At 47.6% G+C, this 16,771-nt stretch overlaps 1 protein-coding gene across 1 annotated transcript in view; it reads left to right on the top strand.

Moving 5' to 3' along the window:
- Positions 1-1,563: 1,563 nt before the first annotated feature.
- The window catches only part of COPG2 (COPI coat complex subunit gamma 2), a 46,063-nt gene continuing 30,855 nt past the window's right edge, over positions 1,564-16,771 (top strand). The window contains exons 1-8 of the mRNA XM_045028475.1: positions 1,564-1,680; positions 6,754-6,806; positions 7,614-7,694; positions 8,847-8,918; positions 12,964-13,043; positions 13,939-14,014; positions 14,565-14,657; positions 16,411-16,497. Coding sequence (XP_044884410.1) covers positions 1,644-1,680; positions 6,754-6,806; positions 7,614-7,694; positions 8,847-8,918; positions 12,964-13,043; positions 13,939-14,014; positions 14,565-14,657; positions 16,411-16,497 — 579 coding nt within the window. The 5' untranslated portion in view covers positions 1,564-1,643. The remainder of the gene's footprint in view (positions 1,681-6,753; positions 6,807-7,613; positions 7,695-8,846; positions 8,919-12,963; positions 13,044-13,938; positions 14,015-14,564; positions 14,658-16,410; positions 16,498-16,771) is intronic.

Genomic DNA, 16,771 nt, shown 5'->3' with positions numbered 1-16,771 from the left:
ACTCAGGGGTGAAAGTAACTTACAGGACTTACCGGTACTGCCGGAGTCCTGAGGGGGCGTGGCCTCAACCGGAAGAGGCGGGGCCTCAACCAGAAGAGGCAGGGCCTCTCAAGATTTAAAGGCCCTGGGGCACCAGCTGTGGCTGGGAGCCCCAGGGCCTTTAAATCAACCTGGGGCTCCCAGCTGTAGAGGTGGCTGGGAGCCCCTGGGGCTCAGGGGCAAATTAAAGGGCCCGGGACTCTGGCCGCCACGGAGCTCCAGGCCCTTTAAATCCCCACCGCAGCTCTGGCTGCCGGAGCCGCGTGTGGGATTTAAAGGGCTCTGGGCTACCTGCAGCCATGGGAGCTCTGAGCCCTTTAAATCCTGGCTCCAGCCCAGCCGCCGGAGCCGTGGGCAGGATTCAAAGGGCTCTGGGCTGCTCACAGCTGCAGGGAGCTGTGAGCCCTTTAAATCCCAGCCCCAGCCCAACCACCTGAGCCGCGGGCGGGATTCAAAGGCCTCTGGGCTGCCTGCTGCGGCGGGGAGCCCAGAGCCCTTTAAATCCCTGCCGCGGAAGCCGGTGCAGTCCAGCACAGCGTACTGGCTCTTGCCGGTATGCCGTACCGGACCATACCGGCTTACTTTCACCTGTGCCTGCACTCTGACTAACTGGAAGATCAGGCATCTCCTCACCACTCACATCCTCACTGGGGCCAGAAGGCTCACCGTGAACATTTGTGTCTATGTATCTCAGGAGAGCTCCTTCCTGCTTAGATAGAAAAGCTTCCTTTGCTTTCTTTTTCTGAATGCTGCCCCAGAGCGGCGTTTTCTTCTTTCACTCATGACTGCTGTTCTCTGCCTGCTATAGTGGCTCTCAACACTCAACTGCAGGGGACAAATAAGCAGGCTGGTAGCAGGGCCTGAGTGAGGGAAGCTATCAGCATCTTAAGGGCCTAACTGGCTCCTACTACTTCAGCTGACTGCCTGTTCTCCTCGAGTGGGTTCAGGGAAGCAGCAGGAAACAGGAAGCTCCCTGAGAAGCTGGTGTGAATCAGTCCAGGCTCCTGGGGGTGCCAGAGAGATACAGAAGAGGCTCCTCCTCCTCTCTCTCCCTGCAGCGCCTGCTGCTTTCTGTTATTCCCTGTCACCTTTTCTCCTGCCTGTTATGTCTCTTGCGCCCTCCTGCCTCCAGCCCAGCACTCCACCATCTCTGTGCACCTGGAGCAGAGAGAAGACATACACACCAGCAGCAGACACAATTTTCTACACGCTGGGTCCTAGTGGCGCCCCAGCAGCCTGGCACCTGAACCCTGCTCCAGCTCCAAAGCGAAGCTCATTGGGAGAGGAACAGGGCTCTGGGGAGAAGCTTGTCCTAAATATGGGCTCTGTCCCTTTAAATGGAAACGTCCCCCCCCACCGCTTTCCGGAGAGCGAAGGGGGCGTGCCCCGGACGTGGTTGGTTGCGGCCAGGCTGGAAGGGGGCGTGGAACAAGGCGCCGGGCGCGGAGAGCGGCGAGGGGGGCGTGGCTCCACGGTGAATGGCGGCTCTGCGGGCCAGTCAGGTGGCGCGTTGCCGCATTTGGAGGCGGGCCTTCCGGCGGGCGCTCCCTCCCGGCTCCGGCGGCGGCTCAGGGCGCTGAGGGAAGCGAGCGGGCGGCCCGGAGATGATTAAGAAGTTCGACAAGAAGGACGAGGAGACCGGTACGGGGGTGGGGCGGCGGCGGCCTCGGCGCCGGGCCGGGGGGGGACGCGTGTCCGGCCCGGTGCGGTTCCTGCCGAGTAGCGGCGGCGGCTGAGGGGCCCGCCCGGCTCCCGCGGCCCCGGCCCGTCAGTCAGAGCCCGGCGGGCCTGGCCGTGTTCTCCTGGGACCCGGCGCCTCAGCTGCCCCCGGGCGGGGAGGGGTCATGTGGGAGCGAAGGGGCCCAACTGGCTCCCCCGGGCTCCGTGGGGGGCGAGGGGGCGTGAGGGGCTCTTACCCTCCCCCGGACGCGGCTGTGGGGGACGCGGCGCTTCCCCGCCCCCCCCCGGGCCCCGTGGGGCTGCTGTGCCCTCGCGGGGGGCCGGGCTCGTGCCGCTGATCCCCAGTGACGGGGTTGGTGCTGGCACCGAGCCCTCCCCTGCCAGGGCTTCGCAGAACAGGGGTTCGGTGGCCTCAGCGCGCTCGGAACGTGTTTCCGAAGCTGAGCCCCGCCGCCCGGGGCCCAAGCCGGCTGAGCGCCCGCAGTGACCCCCACCCCCCCCGGCGTGGCTGCAGCGGTGCTGCCCGGAGCAGCCCAGGAGGCTGCGGGTCCCCGTGGGGCCCGGACAGAGCGGGTCGGTGGTGGGCAGGGTCGAACCCTGGACGTCTGGAGCTTAGTGCATGGGCCTCTACCACAGCGGTGCTCAGACGTTTGTACTGGTGACCCCTTTCACACAGCAAGCCTCTGAGTGTGACCCCCCTCCCTTATAAATTAAAAACACTTTTAAATATATTTTACACCATTATAAATGCTTGAGGCAAAGCGGGATTTGGGGTGGAGGTTGACAGCTCATGACCCCCCATGTAATAATCTTGTGACCCTCCTGAGGGGTCCCAACCCCCATCTTGAGAACCCCGCTCTACCACATGAGCTAAAAGCCAACTGACTGTTAGCTAAGGCTGTAGAGCAGACTCATTAATATCTCTCTCCTGAAGTGGTCTCGGTGCCATTACATAGGACAGAATACCACACCGCAAAGGTGTCTGGGTTATACCAGCAAACACCAAGGCAGCCAGGAGCAAAAGCTGGGCACTACCCCGCTCCGTCCCACATCTCCACCCAGGAGGCTGTTGTGGCCGCAGAAAGATCCCACAATGGCTGCATGTGAGAAATGCTGCAATACCATGTGTGGAACAGGCTGGTTGCAGCTGGGATGTTCTCCATAGCCAAAGAAAACTATGAACCACTTGGGTCTGCTTCTAGTGAAGTGTGCTGTCAAATTAATGCTGCTAAACAACCCAATGCTCTGGGTGATCCTAAGCCTGGAACTACCAGATGCTGGGACTGGAAACGGGATGGAAATAATTGCCCTGTTCCATTTATTCCCTCTGAAGCCTCTGGCACTGGCCACTGATGGAAGACAGGATGCTGAGCTAGCTGGACCAATGGTCGGACTCAGTATGGGCATTCTTATGTTTAACCCATCAGTGTGTTGGGCTGGAGGAACTGTGCTGTTCAAACTGTTTCATAATACATTTAAAATAGCATTCAGTGTTCCGAATAAAGCTGTTGTCACATTCGTGGTTTGGTCTCACTTCTACTGGGCAGGTATGCAGTGTAGGTAGTCTCTCGGTCTATCAAAGACTGTGATCAGGTGTCTTGATGTGTTTGGCCCTGAGATGAAAGCCTTGTTTGTGTCTCTTGGACCGTGAAGTACAAACATTTATCTATAAAAGCAGCAAAGAGTCCTGTGGCACCTTATAGACTAACAGATGTATTGGAGCATGAGCTTTCGTGGATGCATCCGAAGTGGGTATTCACCCACGAAAGCTCATGCTCCAATACGTCTGTTTGTCTGTAAGGTGCCACAGTACTCCTTGCTGCTTTTACAGATCCAGACTAACACAGCTACCCCTCTGATACTTGAAACATTTAGCTACTAAGTTATATCTGTTCTTATTGTAGCTGTGTGGGTCCCAAGATATTAGAGAGACAAGGTGGGTGAGGTAATGTCTTTTATTGGACCCACTTCTGTTGATAAGAGAGACAAGCTTTTGAGCCACACAGAGCTCTTCTTTAGGTCTGGGAAAGGTATTCCCAGTGTCACATCTGTTCCACCTTGTATTTAGCTGTGACACTGGGAATATCTTTCCCAGACCTAAAGAAGAGCTCTGTGTGGCTCGAAAGCTTGTCTGTCACCAACAGAAATGGGTCCAATAAAAGATATTCTTGTATACCATGTCTCTCTACTGGGCAGGAGTCAACATCATAAAAATAAAACATAGCAAAAGTGGCATGTGCAGTCAATCTTGTTGGCAGCCCCTTGGCAGTGAGGCCGAGAAGGAATTGAGTTTGGGGCCCAAATCACTGTGTCCATCTATACCACACTCACCGTAGTAATTAAAGTACCCTGTCTATTCTGTGCTCATTACCATGGTAACTTGCATATGCTACACAGATCATTCAGTTGGTGGTGTAAAATTCTTTGTGATCTAGTAGACATGTAGACAGTTATGCTAGGGTTTGGAAAATAAATCTACTCGTGAGTGGGAATCTTTCATGAGTGGCTAAGGAGTTTTTTCAAAATTTAAATGTTAGTTTAGCAAATTCTTCTAGACCTAGTTTTTAAGATAATCTTCCAACAGGGAACTGTCATTTCCTAAGTCTTCAAAGACAGCATCATTGCCACTGTTGTTCCTCTGAGCTTTGCCAACAAACAGAAGAGTAGAATTAACAAGACTGCACAATTTTACTTCTGCTCTTCATAACCCTTTATGCGGCAATGAAACTGTCAAGAGTCTTATCAGTTGCCTGCTACCCTTGGTGTCAAGTAGCATGACTACACTGCAGTTAAACACCTGCAGCTGGCCCTTGCCAGCTGACTTGGGCTCAGGCTAAAGGATTGTTTAATTGCTGTGTAGCCGCTTGGGCTGGAGCCCAGGCTCTAGGACCTTGGGAGGTTGGAGGGTCCCAGAGCTTAGGCTGCAGCCTAAGTCACAATGGGTATATCTATACTGCACTTAAAAACCCGCACCTGGGCCAGCTGGCTTGGTCTTGGTCTTACTGGGGCTGCAGGGCTGTTTCATTGCAGTGTAGACTTCCAGGCTCAGGTTGCAGCGAGAGCTCTGGGACCCTCGTAGGCTGAGCCCAGAAGTCTACAGTGCAGTGAAACAGCCCTGCAACCTGAGCCCCACAAGCCTGAGTCAGCTGGCATGGGCCAGCTGCAGGTTTTTGATTGCAATGTGGACATACCTGATGACTACCCTGCAATTAAACAGCCCCTTAGCCCAAGTCCTGCAAGCCTGAGTCAGCAGACACAGGCCAACCATCGGTGTCTAATTGTAGTGTAGACATACCCTTAGTAGCAGTAGAGCAGGGGTAGTCAATTTTTTATTTTTCAAGGTCCAGATTTCTTGGTCAAGGTCCAGACCCCAGAGAAAATAATACAAAAATAACAATAATTACAATAATAAGTCGTCAAAAGATTTTTAGAGTCCGTTCAAAACTATCTGACAGTCCAGATTTGGCCCACGGTGGTCCTATTGACTACCCCTCCTGTGGAGGCGGGAACTGGGATTATTAGCTAGAGAAGATAATCTAAAAAGCAGAGGTTAAGGATGGTCATGGTGGTGGATGAATGGAAACCTGTCCCCTTTTTGTAGCAACCCGAAGTCTCAGGGGTAGGGGAGAAGGCACCAGAAAACTACTTCTTTTTAGCAGGTAGAGGGGGCTGGGGTTTCAAATTTGCCAGGTATGTGCTATCCAGAAGCTGATACAAAAGATGGAGCCTATAAGGAGTATTCAGGGACAAGCACCCGTGGTAGAAATGCAAGCACCTTTACCCTTCCTACAGCTGGAGGTGACACTGGGGCTGGGTTTTTCAGTCAGATCGTTGTTCTTGGACCTTGCTGCTGGAGTTCCTCTTCCAATTTTTCACATGTACCTGCAGCTGGTAGGTTTAGTCTTCTGGTCAGTAGGTATCGTAACTTTTCAAGGACTAGGCATACGCTATGGAATGTAACTTCTGATTTTCTAAGGCCAGGGTTTTTTTTATCATGCCCTATATTAATGTTTTGCTAAAGCTGCCCAGTGTTAGTGATTATTCGAGTTGTGGCCAAACCGAGGCTCATGAGCTCTTTTACAGTTAAAGTATGGCTTGCGGAGCCCCCCATACCTTCCCCCTATTCTCCAGCTACTAGACCTGGGGGGAGGGATCTTGGGGCTTCTGCCCTGCGGTGGGGTGGTGAGGCTAGAGGCTTCTGCCTTGCGGGGAGTAGGGTCTTGGGGCTTTGGTCACATGCCCCAGCAGGAGCCACCCTGCAGGACAGATTGTGCATGTCTTGTGGCTCTTGAACTCCTGAAGATTTTTGTATGTAGCTCAGAGGGTCAGTAAGTTTGGCCACTCCTGGATTATAGAGCGTGTAGTGGCAGTGCTATTTTGGCAGGTTATAGGTTTCTGTGAGTGAGGGGCAATGTATCAACCAATACGTGAATGTTTCCAATGGCAAGAAACAGCCTTACCCTAAGGTGTTCCCTCTTTGTTGCATCTAAGGCACATAAAGCAGTTGGGGTGGGAAGAAAGGGAGCTAGCAGCCTCACTTGATGGTGATGCTGTGATAGGTAATAAAGGTAATAATTGGAGATTATCCAATCTCCTAGAACTGGAAGGGACCTCGAAAGGTCATTGAGTCCAGCCCAAGGACCAATTTTTGCCCCAGATCCCTAAGTGGCCTCCTCAAGGATTGAACTCACAACCCTGGGTTTAATAGGCCAATGCTCAAACCACTGAGCTATCCCCCACCCAACTTCACCAACTGGCTGGCTGGAGATACTGTGTTGAAAAAGTTGGGTTTGGGTTTTTTTTTCCCACACCCTAAACAGGCAGCGCTTGAAACTAGCTTGGATGCTGCTCCTGAGGAACATCAGATCCTCAGATTGCAATGCCGCTTAGCAGCATTAAGAGCCACTTGACACGTGGTTCTGCACAGTTCATAGTGAGAGAGCTTGTGGAAGGTTTAAGAGCTGGCATTCTGTGTGTTCAGTTCCATGGCTTCTAGCATATGGGTAACCATCAATGATTTGTTTTATTATTTAGGTAGTGGCTCCAATCCCTTCCAGCATTTGGAGAAGAGTGCTGTCCTTCAGGAGGTATGTGTACAGAAAGTGTATTGTGAAAGTTGCTATAGCTTTGGGCTGGATGCTCTAGTGACCTAAGCAACAAGTTTGAAGTACCTGGACTGATGCATGGTCAATTAATCCTTCCAGGGTAGATAAAATAAACTGAGTGCACATGCAGTTTACTGTGTGGGGATCTTTCAGATCAGACCCAGGAAGACAGAGGACCTGTTTAATTTGCATGGACATTAAAGATCCAATGGCCCTTACTGCAGAGGCTGTTTTTCTGTGTCCCTATTGTCATGCCATGCAGCTTGCTTTTCTTTGCCTGGCTATATCTGGGCACCCTAGAGGTGGCTAGCTGTATGTCAGTGCAATGATATGTATATGGTCAGTGAAGAGCTTGGGGCTCTATTTGGATGTAAAGAACTATAAATGTGAAAGCAGACTAATTAATTTCACCGTCAGGTTCCCTTGCACTAGTACAGTGCTTTAGTGTTTGGTTGCAGATGCTGGAAAGGAAACTTTTAAAATCTAAACTAAACTGACCCAAAGACATCCAGTATTAATAGAAATGCCCAAGCTTTACCACTGATTGGCTATATGATTAGAACCCAGGAACCCGAGATCCAGTCCTTGGTTCAAATCACTTCACAACCATCTGTCTAAAACGGAGTCCATTTTTCAGCTAAGTGCTTTTATTAATTGGCATCCATGTTAAGGTGTAGTATACAATAAGACTGCTTGGGTGAAATGAGTTATCCTGATCCCATGGGGTGAATTGGTAAATTTGTTACCAATGAATTATGCAATAATGCAGTATTTCTGCTGTGTCCGCAGGCTCGCCTCTTTAATGAGACTCCCATAAATCCACGAAGATGTCTGCATATACTTACCAAGATCCTTTACTTACTGAACCAGGTAAGTGGATCTTCCTAACCCAAACACACACCTAGGATTAGTCTTTTCTGATCAAAAAAAAGTTTAGCATGAAAGAATTACTGTACTTTAAGGATAGCAAAACAACTTGTACCTTATGCTGTCAGTCTAGAGGGCAGCTTATTAAGGGTAACAGACATTGAACCCTATTATATAATGTTATGATCCTAGTTTTGATTTTCAGCTTTCCTTGGGGGAGATGAGACATAGATCACTGAAGCTTTGAAGACTTTTTATGATAGACTTCTGGGAGCTGCGTCCCATTTATGCCTGTTTACAGTGATGCCGTGTTAGCCAGAACCAGCCTTCTCATATTGTAGAAATAGCCACGTTTAAACAAGAGTATGAACAATAAAATGGTTGGGTAATGATTGTCACATGGTTCTTTCTTTGCCTATGTAGTGAACAGGAATCCATGTTGAGGAATTATGTTTAGCTTAGATACCTAAATTACATGAAATATGGACAGAGGGGGGCACTATTTAATACTCACGTGTGACCAGCAGGGATTACAAGGTCTAACATGTTCTGCTGCATCTGAATCAGCACAGGTTTTGTATTGGGGAAATCCTAGGAGAATCCTCTTCTCAGTTGACAAAAACTTAAAACAGAAACCATAACACCTGCTGCTGTAAAGACAGCAGAGGGAGCACAGATTAATTAACAAACCCTGTTACTTCGCTGGTACACTGCTTCCTCGATATAACACCACCCGAAATAACACGAATTTGGATATAGCGCGGTAAAGCAGTGCTCCGGGGGGAGGGCGCACTCTGGTGGATCAAAGCAAGTTCAATATAACACGGTTTCACCTATAATGCGGTAAGATTTTTTGGCTCCCAAGGACAGCGTTATATCGAGGTAGGGGTGTATCATGGATGATACTCCTGTTGAAACAAGCTACTTAAAAAGTATATTTAGATTGTCTTGTGCTCCATAAGAAATACAAGGTGAAGAAGGGAGTGTTTCTAAAATGGGGAAAAGATTTAAAAAAAGAAAAAGGTTTAGAGACAGAGGATGGAGTCCAAGGATCTAAGTGGGCATTATAGACGAGAGAGAGCTAAAAAGAGAAAACTACTGGACAGTTAAGTTTTGACTGGTTTCTAACGTCTGCTGCTTGCATGTTCTCCTTAGGGTGAACATTTCGGAACTACTGAAGCCACAGAAGCGTTCTTTGCAATGACCAGATTATTTCAGTCTAATGATGTAAGTCTCTGTATTTAAGGAAAAATGTTTCATGTGCTTTTGTCTGCGTTGTACCCTCAGTGAGATCTTTGTGAACCCTCTGATAGTAGCAGAAATTGTGAGGTGTTCATATATGGTCCCATTGCTCTGATATAAGTAGCTTAGATAGAGGAATGTGCTCAATTTGAAAGCACAATATGGGCCTTAGCTTCTTGCCTCTCAAAATTAAGACAGTGTTGTTTACAGACTAGAGCTCCAGCAGTCCTTAGAAAGGAGTTTGACTCATGGGTAAACCTGCTAAAAGGAAAGAGATTAGAATGTTTTCAAAGCATTGGGTTATGTTTTTGGCTAAAATGTATATCGTACCATTTAATATCTGATATGTTCTTCTTCTTCTTCGAGTGTTTGCTCATGACCATTCCAACATTGGTGTGTGCTCACCCCGAGCACTGCCGCAGGAAAGTTTTCCCTCAGTAGTACCTGTCAGGTCAGCTCTGGTGCCCTCTGAAGTCACACTCTCATAGCGCCAGTATAAAGGGCCCTGCTGACTTACCACCCTCTCAGTTTCTTCTTTCAGCCGGTGACGGTTGCTGGAACTGTGTTTCGTTCTTACTTCTGCAAGTACTCCCCAGTGGAATCTCTCTACTCTTGGTGTATATAGTTTATTGTAGTTTAACAGTACATTTCAGTTATTAGTTAGTTAACTAACTAAAGTGGCTGGGAGAAGCTCATGTGCAGGAGCAGTGCAAGATTTGTAGGGAATTTAAGCCTTGCACCAAGAAGGATAGGGACGCTAGACTTCGCTCTGTCCTCCAGGAGACAGTGTTCCGACCTCCATCGGAGCCAGGACACTCGGACTCAGCACCAAGTACCTCAGCCTAGGTGAGGAGCACTCTGGCCTGACTTTGAGACACCTGGCGCCCTTCCCCATCTCTGGTTCTGAGGAGAGAGACTCCGACTGCCTCTAAGGAACCCCAGCACTGTCAAGCATCTCCAGGGCCCAAGAAAGATGCGCCAGCAAGAGACGCTAGGCACTGTTCATCATCGCCGGTGCCTAAGTGTCAGGCCGATCACAGACACTGAGATCGGCTCAACAGAGGGATGCTGTCAGGGTACGATCTGGGTCGGGCCACCCTGTGGCACTGGCATCCTATGCCACACGGTTGATTCCAGTCCTGGAACGGGAACTGTTGAGTCCGGCACTGATAGACTCGCCATTGCGAGAGAGGCATTGGAGCCCCATGACCCTATTGGTGCCGTTGACACTACAGGCCTTCATGGCAGTGCGGAACTTACTGGTGCTACTGGTACAGTTGTCCCAGCCATACGGGAACTGTTGAGGGCAGCACTGACAAGGCAGGCTCAAGGCCACAGATCGTTTCAAAGGGGAAACCAGCCATGATGGCTCAGTCCCTGTCCCCTTCCTCCCGGCACCGTTCAGTGGCACTGGTCAGCACTGCTACAGCCTGGTCTCTGGAAGGATCCTCAGAGATGGACTTGGAGGTGGAGTCTTACATCTTGCAAAGGAGCTGGCACTGCCAGTCTAGATACTATCCAGCTGTGGACCCGAGTCAGGGGGTCCCACCAGTGGCGTGGCCACTGTGGCAGTGGCAGTTCCCCGTGCAATGGCATTTCTGGAACCCCTTGGCATTCCCAGTGCAACTGGGGTCCCGTTCCAGGAGGTCATGTTCGGTGGCTTTGGAGCCCGGACAACCTCCACCACCAGAACATGATCCAGGCTCCAGTACCAAGGCCAGTGACGTATCATGAAATGGCATCACAGGATCTGGATGGTGCCGAGGGCAAAGAGTGGAGCCGGTCCAAGCATCCTCCTCTTCCCCAGATAAGGCAGTCACCGGAACTGATGATGTGCCCCTGCAGGAGGATTATAAGGCACATCAAGAGCTTCTAAGGAGGGTAGCTCAAAACCTGGGGATCCAGGTGGAGGAAATTAGGGAATCCTCCCACTCTCTTGTGGACATATTAGCGGCAACGGGCCCCGCAAGAGTTGCACTGCCCCTGAGCGATGCAGCCATGGACCCCATCAGGGTTCTGTGGCAGACTCCGACATCCCTGCAGCTGATGGCAAAAAGGACTAAGAGGAAATATTTTTTCCCGACAAAAGAGTTTGAGTTCCTGTACACGCACCCACCACTGGGTTCGTTGGTGATGTTGGCTGCCAACGAGCCGGAAAGGCAGGGCCAACAGAAACCAATGCTGAAGGCCAAGGATGCCAAAAAGTTAGACCTTTTGGGGAGGAAGGTCTATTCGACAGGGGGTCTCTAGCTCAGGATTACCAACCAGAAGGCACTCCTGAGCAGGTACCATTTCAATGCCTGGGACTCTGAGAAAAAGTTTAAGGAGTTGCTGCCTCAGGAAGCAAGACAAGAATTCACGGAAGGCATGGCTGTGGCAAAGGCATCCCTGGGTGCAGCGGACTCAACAGCGCGCTCCAAGGCTTGGGCAGTCACAATGTGCATTTGTGGCACAGGTTCCTGTCCAGGACATCTGTAGAGCAACAATATTGTCTTTAGTCGACACTTTTGCATCTCACTATGCCATCACTCAGCAGGCCAGAGATGACGCTGGATTTGACAGAGCAGTGCTACAGTCTGCTTGTCATTGAACTCCGAACCCACCTCCCGCACATGCTTGGCAGTCAGCTACGTTGGAATGGACATGAGCAAGCACTCGAAGAAAAAAACGATTACTAACCTTCCATAACTCTTGTTCTTTGAGATATGTTGCTCATGTTCATTCCAAAACCCACCCTCCTACCTCTGTGTCAGAAGGAACTGAGGAGATGGCGGGTTGGAAGGGCCCTTTATACTGGTGCGTGGGAGCACGACTCAAGCAGGCAACAGAGCCAACACAACAGATACCACTGAGGGAAAAACTTTCCAGCAGTGTTGCTCAGGGCATGCACACACCTACATTGAAATGGACATGAGCAACACATGTTGAAGAACAACAGTTATGTAAGGTTAGTAACCAAATTTTCTCTGAGGAAGCATGGGAAAATCGTATCTTCTCAGGGAGTGGACGGAGTCTGATGGGTCTCTTTCATCTCTGCTAGAATCCTAACTTACTGTTATATTAGTGTATTAATTATAGGGAAAGTTTTATAAGCAACCTTATAAGAACACAAGAATGGCCAAACTGGGTCAGACCAATGGTCCATGTAGCCCAGTATCCTGTCTTCTGATGGCCAGTGTCAGGTGCTTGAGTGCTTCTGTCCAGACGCGAAATATCACAAATGTCAGATTTTTGTGACCTTTCTTAAATCCAGATTCTGCAATACCAATTTCTCTTGTACTGTGAACCTATTAGGCTTCATTATTTTCCTTCAAATAGTTATATTTAGAGTGTAAATATTGCTATTTTATGCATGTTTCTTCCATTTGAAAATTGGAAATGGGGAGTCTTGTTGAAAAGTTTCTAATTAATTATAATACACAATACGAGTGACTATCTCGGTACTGAACAGTCTTAAAATGTGATTTCTGTCATGGCTAACCAGTGAAACCTATTTCTTAACCAATGAAATCTCTTGCTGTTCTCTATGATCTGCACAGGGTCCCATTTAAAGTAATATCGCTTTGATTTAACTTAATTGTAATGAAGGGTCAAAACTTGTTCTGTTAAAACTCTAGGTACTGTAGATTTAAAATACCCCAAAATATTTAACCTTGAAAAATGAATAACCACTTTAGCAAGTTTCACAAAAATTGTATGCTGGTATCAGGAATATATAGGCTAAACTAACTGTATTCTAGCCTAGTTGCCTCACCAGTGTGGGTAGGCATATTGTACTAGCCAAATTATTCTATGGATTTGGGCAATAACATGAAACATGGCGGGAACCTTGTTAGCAGAAGTGTGTAGCTTCCAAGTTTCTAGTCTCTGTATAAGCAGCTTTCTATGAAAGTTGCTACAGTGGTTAGTGTTATTTTTAAGATCATATAATTGAAGGGTGGAGGGAGGAGTATTTGTCTATAGTAACTAGAGTTAAATATTGTTTCTAAGTAGGCAAGTCTTTAATGCTTTTTGTGATAAACTCCCACAGCAAACCTTAAGAAGAATGTGCTACCTTACTATCAAAGAGATGGCCAACATTTCTGAGGATGTCATCATTGTCACCAGCAGGTATTAGAAAAATCCAACTACAGGTTTCTAAAGCAAATAATTAAATGTTACTGTATTGTTACTTCAGCTGCTGCATTTTTCACAAGGTTGGCTCCCTGATCTGTATAAAGTGGACAGCCAGGGAAACTAAACATGTTCTATGAAATTGGGTGCATCATCAGATCTACAAAGTGAGCTCTGTTAACTTCTTTTAAGCTGTGGTTGTAAACAGAAAAGTGACTAAAGCATAAAATGATTATTTCTTGCTAAGCATATCTTCTCCCTGTCATAACTGCTTAATGTTTCTGATTAAAAACAAGCTTGTACCTTCCTGTTCACCCTACAGAGACACTGCAGCTGTGGGAGATTGAACTGGGTTATAGTCTGACTGACTTCATCAACAGAACAGTCAGGTTCTGGCCACAGAATCTTTGTTACTGTATGTAACTAATGTAAGAGCCAGACTCCAGACAGATTTTTCGGATCCTAGATAGAACTGGTAGCTTGGGAGTTGGAAAGAAGTAATATTTTTGACTAGTAAACCTAACAAATTAGCCATTAAGTATGTTGTTTTTAGTGTCAAAATCCATGGAGCTAGAAGAAACAGGAATACAGTAGGACAGCCAATTTTGTCCAAAAAAATCAAGTTCTAGGCTTATGGTAATGGAATCTTTTTAGTTTTGGTTCTGTATTATGGATTTGTGTACTTCTGCTCTGTAGCACCAAATGTTAATTTTCAAATGACTCACAGGTGCTGTCTAGCCAGTAGTGGGTCTTAACAGTTGCATGGTAATCACTTGAATGATGGCTTATAAAAATAACAAGCTATGTTTTTTTAGAAGGGATGTGGTACCATAATATAAATATTTAATAATATAATAACAATGATATTAACAATCTGTTTTAATTATTCTAGTTTGACCAAAGACATGACTGGGAAGGAAGATGTATACCGAGGCCCGGCTATTAGAGCTCTCTGTAGAATCACTGATGTAAGTACAAAACAGTCCCATGAGTGAGGGAGAATCAATTTGGGTGGGTTTGGAAAAGAGGAACATCTTTTTCAGAATGCCCTGTTGGAGTAATGAGCAGCCTCTTTGGGCGGAACTGTTTTTAAAGAATGAGGTTTAGATCTAGTTTTACCACTCCAGAAGATGTGCCAAAACTTCTCTCTAACTCCACAGAGAAGCATCTTGGCTAGCAGACTGAACATGGGATTAGGGGACAAGAATTTTGGAGTTTTAATTCCAGCTCCAACACTGCCTTGCTCTGTAGCTTTGATCAACTTAACTTCCAGGGAGCAAGCACACTCTGCTTGGCTACCTCACAGAGGTGCGTGTTGCAAGGATTGACTGTAATGTCATTAAAGCAGTCTGAAGGTGCCATCTTCAAGGTGCATGTTCTGTTCCCTTGTTGCATTTGTAAATATATGTAAATACTATGTATATTTTTGTGTCTCTTTGAAATTACATTGGTTAGTGCATTGGTCACATCCTGCTTCCAGAAATGAACACCATGTGTTGCTTTTCTTTCCTTTCATAGGGTACAATGTTGCAGGCCATTGAGAGGTACATGAAGCAGGCCATCGTGGATAAAGTCCCCAGTGTATCAAGTTCAGCTCTAGTGTCTTCCTTAGTAAGTGCAGAAATAGCATTACATTAATCTGGTTTATTTAGTTATGACAGGGGAAGTGTTGTGTGTTCTGTGCATCGCTCTGCTCTGCCTACATCTTAGTTATTGTTCCTCCTCCTATTCTCCTTCTTTGCCCAGTCCTGTCTTCTACTTTGGGATTTCTGCCTTTCACTTCCCATGCCCCAAGCAAGCTTCTTCCTTAGCACTAACTACTTCTATTCCATATCTTAATAGCTCATTTTGTGTTTGGGTTTAATTTAGAGCATTAGCTCCTCTGGGCAGGGACCTGGTCTCCCTGCATGTTTGCAAGTGCTGCGCCCACCTGTGCCTCTGTATAAATAAGAAATGTTTATCGATTCTGTTATTATTTAAGTACCAACAAGCATGCTTGGTGCTGTGCAACCACTGATGGTCTCTGCCCTGATAACTCAACGGTGTAAGACGGTAATAGAGAGGACAAGATACATTGGGAGCGTAGCAGGAAGGAATTAGCTTTATATTTGTATTGTAATCTCCCTCCCTCCTCCTCTTAAGCAGTGTTGGGTGGGAGAAGGTGCTTGCATGGTTCAGGGGGAAAATGAGGGTGAGGGTCTGACTCACTGTACTCTATTTTGTGTTTAACATCTTTATTATGGTAGTGCCTAAGAGCCACCCAAGAGTAGAGCCCCATTGTGTTAGGCACTGTACCAGCACAGGGTGGGAGACGGTCCCTGCCCCAAAGAGCATACAGGCTAACTAGACAGACTCAGTGTGGGGACAGTGATAGAACTCACCAGCAGAGTGAACAATGTGATGGCTGCAAATGTCAGGTTAGTTCCACAATGTTTTTGTATGTGATTTTACTTAGGAGGGGATCAGGTAAACGGAAAGAAAGCAGAAGGGAAGGTGTATGAGGGGGACAGGGCAGGGGAGAAGAGGGGCAGCTGGTGAGTGAAGCTGAGGTGAAGATACTGAGGGAGGAAGAAGGTTGGTGCAAACAGCCAATCAGCACAGGGCAAAGAAAGGCCAATTAAAACTGTATAGTCCTCTGAATGTGCAGAGGTCCAAAGGTCCCTGCTTTGGTTGGTTTTGCCCCTACCAGCTAGAGGGACTGGCTGGTTCCTCTCAGCAATGCATATGGGTGGGAAGGGAGGCATCACATGGGTCCTAGTGCCCCAGAGTTTGGAGGATTTCACTGCAGTTTTGTGTGCTGTGGGAAGTGATGGCCCCAGCTGGGTCCCATTGTACTTCCTCAGCCCAGGGCAGCAGTTCTTGGGATTGGGAGATGCATGTAAGGAAGGCAGTGGGAGGAGGACATGTAGGGCAATAAGGCTGGCATCTTCCGTAGAGCAAAGAGAGAGAGGAGGAGCATGATACACGAGGCCCAATAAGGCAGGAGTAGAGCTATGCAGGGCCTTGAAAGTTAGAACAAAAAGTTGCATTTGTGGCCAGTATTAAAGCTTTTTATGGGGCTAAAGGGGTAGGGTCATAGACAATTTTAGTGCTTTCTCCTCTCTTGTTCCGACGTTAATACAACCCCCCAATTCTTTTATGTACAGGTGTCAACATTTAACAGAATGCAAAATACAAATTAGTTATTGCAGGGGATCTTATCGCTTTGTCTCAATGGCTTGGGGCAGAGTCCTAGACAGATAAATCATGGGTTATGCTAGTAATTTTTCTTAAAACTTCCCAGTAAATTATTATTATTATTAAAAAGGTGCTAGTAAGTCACTGTTGCTGGTTTGTTTATTATGTTCTTTGTTTCTACTTCTAGCACATGATGAAGATAAGTTATGATGTGGTCAAACGGTGGATCAACGAAGCCCAAGAAGCTGCTTCTAGTGACAACATCATGGTGCAGGTATGTTTCAGAGCGTAAGGTTGGTGTATCATGAGTGCTATAAACATGCTATACCATGCTTGTGGTTTTCTGTAATTTTTGTAATAAATCCATGGAGTCCATATTTCAGAGCTTAACTTAGATGATAGAACAATGCTTAAATAATGGGAAGCACTACCCTTAGGCCCTGATCTTGCCATGTGTTGTGGTGGGCAAATATCTATTAACTTATGTGGGAGAGCGTGGGTGAAGGGATCCATCATCATGCAACACATTACAGGTTCAGGACCCTATT

The sequence above is a fragment of the Mauremys mutica genome, chromosome 1 (genome assembly GCF_020497125.1).
Source record: "Mauremys mutica isolate MM-2020 ecotype Southern chromosome 1, ASM2049712v1, whole genome shotgun sequence".
Classification (NCBI taxonomy): domain Eukaryota; kingdom Metazoa; phylum Chordata; order Testudines; family Geoemydidae; genus Mauremys; species Mauremys mutica.
This window is presented reverse-complemented; position numbering and strand designations above follow the sequence as displayed.